Below are 6,000 nucleotides of genomic sequence, written 5' to 3' on the forward strand. Positions count from 1 at the left end.
ATTAAGTTTCAAAATACATGAATTTATATTTTTGTTATAATTTTCACGTAAGTTTGACTTTCAATGAAATTAGAGTTTAATTGACAATCGAAATTAAGTCAAATATATTAATTTTTGCCTTCTTAGACCTCCAAGCTTCTAAATACTCATCATCATTAGAAGTTAGATCAACATCAGGTGAATTTTCGACTGTCAATTAAGTTCTAATTTCTTTGAAAGTCAAACTTAGGTGAAAATTGCAACAAAAATATAAATTATGTATTTTGAGGCTTAATTGAAAGTTGAGGTGAAAATTGCAATTTTTTTCAAAGTTCATATATTTTTTTGCCATAACCCCTTAATTTATTATTATAAGCAGAAGATTCATTTTTGACAAAATAATTTGCTCATAAAATTTAAAAATAAATTAAAGAAAATATTTTTTTTCTTTATCAATATACAATTTAAAATTTAAACGTCCAATGGTTTATTCTGTAGAGTGAAATGTATAGTAATTTAGTTTTGTTCTCCAACAATCAACTCCTATACGTGTTTTCCCTAGAGCATTATAGTCATATTTCTTTGATAAAAAGTTTACTAAGTAATCAGTTATTTTTATGATGGCTATATTTTTATACATTTTTAATTATAATTAATTGTTATTATTAACTGAATAAACAAGAAAATTAAACCGAGTCTTAAGAATTCTAATTTTGGGTTGCAATAGTTTATTATGACCGATGCCACATGTTCAAATTCTAGGGATGATAAGTAAAACCTCATATAGACATAGAAATCCACCTTTTAATCTTCTTCCGTGTCACAATATGCAATATAAAAATTGGCTCACCTAGTTCCAACTTTCACAAATCAACTTTAAAATTATTGACAGAAGAAGATAAATAATTATACGGGTCCAAAAATGTAAAAACTCCTTCCTTTTCATAGAAAGTTAAATAGTGTTTTTCAATTTTGGAGTAGAAATCCACATCAACTACTCAAAAGCAAGAAAATAACACGAGAATGCATTATCTGCGACTGCCATATTAGTCCATGCATGAGAAAATGATGAAAGCAACAAGAAATATCTTCTATTTTCTATCAAAATCGGGTTTACAGCAAAAACAACAAACCATTTTCATTGATTGAAACAACGTGAAACGCAAAAAAAAAAAACCAATCCCTTTGCAAGACTAAGAGAGTTATCAAATATTGGAAGTCTCAATAAAGCAGCAACTCAACACATACCGAGCTAGGATACACCAAACTGATCTTCCTGTCGCGATATCAAACGCAAACCACCTGCAGAAACAGCTAATATTAGAGTGTTTCAACGCGCTACAAACGAATTTTATGCCATCTCCCTTGGAGCTGAGTATTTCACCATTTTATGGAAACAGAGGTGGCGAAAGGAGTCCCATATTCTCTGCAATTCCCATCATCAAGTTCAGATTCTGTAGAGCCTGACCTGATGCTCCTTTGACGAGGTTATCAATCTGCGTTGCATCACAGAGTTCGCCCAAAGTAAGTGTAGGTTTCATCTCAGGCAAAGGGAGGAGCGTTCATTGTAAACTATAACGAAGAATTGATTTGAAACTTACAACAGAGATGATTATTGCTCTTCCTGGGATTCGGTCTGCAAATACATTCATCAAGCAATAATTGGATCCTCTAACATGTCGAGTGTGAGGAATCTGGCCATCTTCCAACAACATGACAAATTCTTCTTTCTGTAAACATAGAGATGTATTAGTTGTACATAACGGGTCAGCAGCTCAGTGCCTCTCCCACGTAAAATATCAGAGATAAGCACTTGCTGCATTCAGAAAGAACAAAGATATGACATGAATAATCTTCCCTGGGACCAAGAAATCAACTTTACAAAGATATATCATCAGAATTGCTTATATATTCAGATGCATCAATTCGCTTATACTTAGCATTTTCTTAAATTTCCTTCAGTAATTTGAGTTATTTAACCGAACTAGGGAGAGCGTAAAAGGAAGGATGTATCAGTAACAAAAGAAGGCTGAGAATCTTTAATCGAAAAACCCTTGTTTTCTCTAGCAGACTGTATTGCAAGAGCATCCAGGGTCATTTGGGCAATAATAAATTTATATTTTTCCAGATATTAAACTTTCAGCTATCAGTATGACGCAAATGTAGGGAAAATATTGAAATATCATATGATTCTGCTCATTATAAACACGAAACTGGTAAATCTATGGTATCAGAGGTTTATACAGTGACAAAAACAGACCACTTTACCTCATAAAAGTGCTGTAAATGTTGGCGTAAATCTTCAATAGATGTTCCAGACGTCATTTCAACATATATAGTTGATTGCATACCACGGCTCTGGGGAGATAATATTAGTAGTGATAATGAAGATAAATAATAGTATACTATACGGTCAAATTCAATTATGTTGATCCTAGAACAGTCATACCATTGGCATCAAGTGTGGGGTGAAGCTGACAGTAACTTTCGATTTTGCAGCTTCCGATAGTCCTTGTTCAATTTCTGGCACTGGAGTTGAAATCACCAAATGCGAACAAGTTAATTCCCCATAGTCCAGAAATGATGATTGAAAACAGCCTTTAGTTCAAGATACAAAATTTGGTAGGAACCCTGATCGGTTCTTTCTATAATATGCCAGCAAGAGAAGGCAGGGAGACTTCCCACAAAGAATGTCCCAACAAAAGTAGAATGCCACTGCTCAGAATATTAAATTTCCAATTCCCATTGCAATAGACGTGCTATGAAATGAGATTTACAATAGGGCATACAAAATTATTCACTGACCATGACGGTGCCTGGTTACACCATAAGAATGTATTCCTTCTGCTATTTCTGTGTACAAATTGGTTTCCTTAGCTCCACGGCCTGTACTGAAGAAGAGCCAATTAATCGCACGCTATAGGTCTGCAATCAATTGACCTTTACAGAAAAGAGATGTGTACAGTGGCTTAACCTGCTCCACTAACACCAGATTTTGAGTCGATAATAATGTTTTTAACTTGAATGAGATTAGCCTGTGAACACATAAAGGAAAGAGGAAAATCAATGTTTCGGTTGTGTAACTTGCGTGTCTTAGACTAGATAATACAAGCTCTCCCTACCATAAAAGGAACAAGATCAAGGCATCTAGCTTAATCATACCTATGCTTTGAATTAACTACTTGTCTTGAAATATAAAGCACATGCAAGGTATTATTTTTCATGATAATAGCAACACTATAATGACTCAGGTCGTAGAATTTCACACTTCGATGCCAGATAGTGAAAGATCACCCTTGGGTTATTGCATTGCATCACAGAACATATTATATTTACATCCCTTTTCAGAACAGAAACTCAATATATAAATGATCAACAGTAGAAAAATCCAACCTTTATCAATGGGATAAGTGGAAGCTGAATAGAAGTTGGATAGCAGCCAGGATTTGCAACTAGGCGTGCACTTTCAATCTCAGGTCTAGATATCTCAGTCAAGCCATATACAGCTTCTTTCTGCATTTACTACCACAGGTAACTTAGGAGAGGAACAGAGAATTTATTAAGTAATGTATGTTCTCTTCTTTTCTCTCTTTCGATTTTTCTTAATGTTTGAAAGGAGTTCACAGACAGGAAACATCCTCCTCTTGAGTTCAATGATGTAAACATGCTTAAAACAGAACCCTGTGAACATTGAATATATAGCCACCAATCAAGACACAGAAGAGAGATTTTAACCTGCAGTTCTTGTGCCCTATGAGGCTGACCATACCATTCTTCATATTCATTGGAATCACGAAGGCGAAAGTCCTACATAACCATTAATATGATCATATAATGATGACAATTATACGCCAAAATTCCCAAAATAATTTACATATGATGTGTAGCCTAACGTAGTATTCTAGAATATCAGTAACAGGACAAGAAAAACAAATTATCAAGAATCAGGAAGTACCGCAGAAAGATCAACTATCTTCAAGCTACTTGGTAGACTTTTGATAATTTCCTGCCAAAACAGGATATATTACTTTCGTTGGATGCATTACGATGAGCACGAATCAACAGTCCAAATGTATGAAACAGGTGATGAGAATGCAAGAAATGAATTCTGAATGAACAAATTTTGTCTGTAAAAGTAGTATGACATAAGGAGATCAAAGGAACCTGAGTTGTGCCATGAGGCAAACAACAGAACACAGCATCCACATTCGAAAAATCGGCATCCTTAACAGCAACCATATCTGGTAAATCCTATAGAATCACATTCATCTCAGAACCTCATACATAACTTGAGTATAATAGATACTGATTAATGGATATTAAGCTATCGGGAAAGTTGAGATATTTGTAACATGGAGCAATATGAAAAAAGGTCGATGCTCAAATCAAATGTTTTGGAGCAAACTACACAACACACATTATATAAATTACAAAAGAAGGGTGAAAATTTCATTAAGAAACACAAGTCACTAAATATACTTGCTTGACCAAATGAGGAAACACTGATCCAATGGATTGGCCAGCCTTCCTGTCTGCTGTCATCAGCGTTATTTGATAGTTCGGATGATTTGACAACAACCTAATTATCTGCACCGAGAAGCATGCCACTTAGTGAAAACTAGTGAGAACTTAAAACAATCAGCAATCTACATATCATAATAAAATAACAATGACCACAACAACAAGAAAGAAGAAGAATCTTATGTAAACTACCCAACGCTGCCTTCACAATACATCAAACAAGCACATCTTCACACAAACACATCAAACTCGTGGCCTACGGCCACCAGCCTGTTACAACACCCCAGGTAGAACTCATCCTCAAAAGTCAGGCTATCAATGAGACGTGCCTAAGGTGTTATAAACCACATCACTCAGCCCATACTTAACCAATGTGAGACAGATCATGACACAGTCAAACAAGGCCAAAGCAAGCACACACGATTATAAAGATAGCATCTTTTACACTATACTGATAACAACACACTGAAATACTAATCCTAATACAATAATTAGAATGGGGAAAAAAGTACGCAAATGCAAATGCTACCTCAGAACCAGTGTAGCCACTCGCCCCAAGCACACCAATTCGGAACTTTTCCAGTTTATTGGCTTTATTTTCTTCAGCCTGAAATTTCTGTGGCGCTGATGTAGCAACAGAAGTTCTAACACTGAACTTCTTAACCGTTGAATTTTTGACTTCATCCTAGAAAAAGTTAACTTATCAATGCCCATTTTCATAATCTATCCTAGAAAAGAAAAACCCAGAATCCAAAATGCTTAAAGCTACAAAATTGAACCGATTTCCTAAAATTAAAATGCAGAAAAGGGGTGACACGCTCCATTTCTATGAGTACATACATGGTATTTAATGAAGCAGCCCCGAACGCTACTGATTGAATGCAGAGAAGCCAGAGAACCCATCTTATCACGATCCTCTTTTCCGAATAAGATGTGAATAAATAAGAAACTGAAAGATATGGGAGAAATGAAAGGTTTCAACTTGAAGAACTGTGGAAAGTGAAGATGAAGCTTTCCGTTAAGTTGTGCTCAGACTTCTGGGGGTCGACCAATTTAAGCAAATAAAAGTCGCGTGATACCTGTTGAAATTGGGTGGAATTGTGGGGAACGCACTGGAGGAAACTAAAATACATAATCAATATGTTCGTTTATGACATATAGGGCTGAGCATAGAACCGACCGAACCGAAAAAACCGACCGAACCGATCATTTCTGGTTCGGTTCGGTTTTGGAAATTCTGGTTCGGTTTTCGGTTCGGTTTTTAAAGTTAAAAACCGACCATGTATCGGTTCGGTTTCGGTTTTCTGTTCTTGGTTCGGTTATGAACCGAACCGAACCGATACATATATATTAATATATATATATATATATATATATATATATATATATATTATTTATTATTTATTTTATATTAGAACTAAATGTCTAAAACCCTACTCTTCATTTCAGATTTTTAAGGTCCAGCCGCGCCTCCCATTTTAAGGTCCAGCCACGTCTCTT

General features: G+C 35.2%; 1 protein-coding gene across 2 annotated transcripts; it reads right to left on the minus strand.

Annotated features, from left to right (window-relative positions):
- Window positions 1-1,048: 1,048 nt before the first annotated feature.
- On the minus strand, window positions 1,049-5,629 carry LOC131000855 (probable N-acetyl-gamma-glutamyl-phosphate reductase, chloroplastic). Of its 2 annotated transcripts, XM_057926975.1 has the most exons (14): window positions 5,341-5,628; window positions 5,030-5,185; window positions 4,459-4,566; window positions 4,144-4,230; window positions 3,935-3,985; window positions 3,715-3,786; window positions 3,373-3,492; window positions 2,954-3,014; window positions 2,785-2,865; window positions 2,429-2,508; window positions 2,248-2,337; window positions 1,581-1,709; window positions 1,364-1,475; window positions 1,049-1,281 (listed from the first exon to the last, which is right to left on the minus strand). In XM_057926975.1, the coding sequence occupies exons 1-13, from the start codon at window positions 5,401-5,403 to the stop codon at window positions 1,368-1,370; spliced, it is 1,206 nt and encodes a 401-aa protein (XP_057782958.1). In that variant the 5' UTR covers window positions 5,404-5,628; the 3' UTR covers window positions 1,049-1,281; window positions 1,364-1,367. The 2 variants fall into 2 exon arrangements, with proteins under 2 accessions (XP_057782958.1, XP_057782959.1); XM_057926976.1 differs by having other exon boundaries at window positions 1,049-1,475; window positions 5,341-5,629.
- Between the last annotated feature and the right edge of the window lie 371 nt (window positions 5,630-6,000).

This window comes from Salvia miltiorrhiza, chromosome 8 (assembly GCF_028751815.1).
Source record: "Salvia miltiorrhiza cultivar Shanhuang (shh) chromosome 8, IMPLAD_Smil_shh, whole genome shotgun sequence".
Lineage (NCBI taxonomy): Eukaryota > Viridiplantae > Streptophyta > Magnoliopsida > Lamiales > Lamiaceae > Salvia > Salvia miltiorrhiza.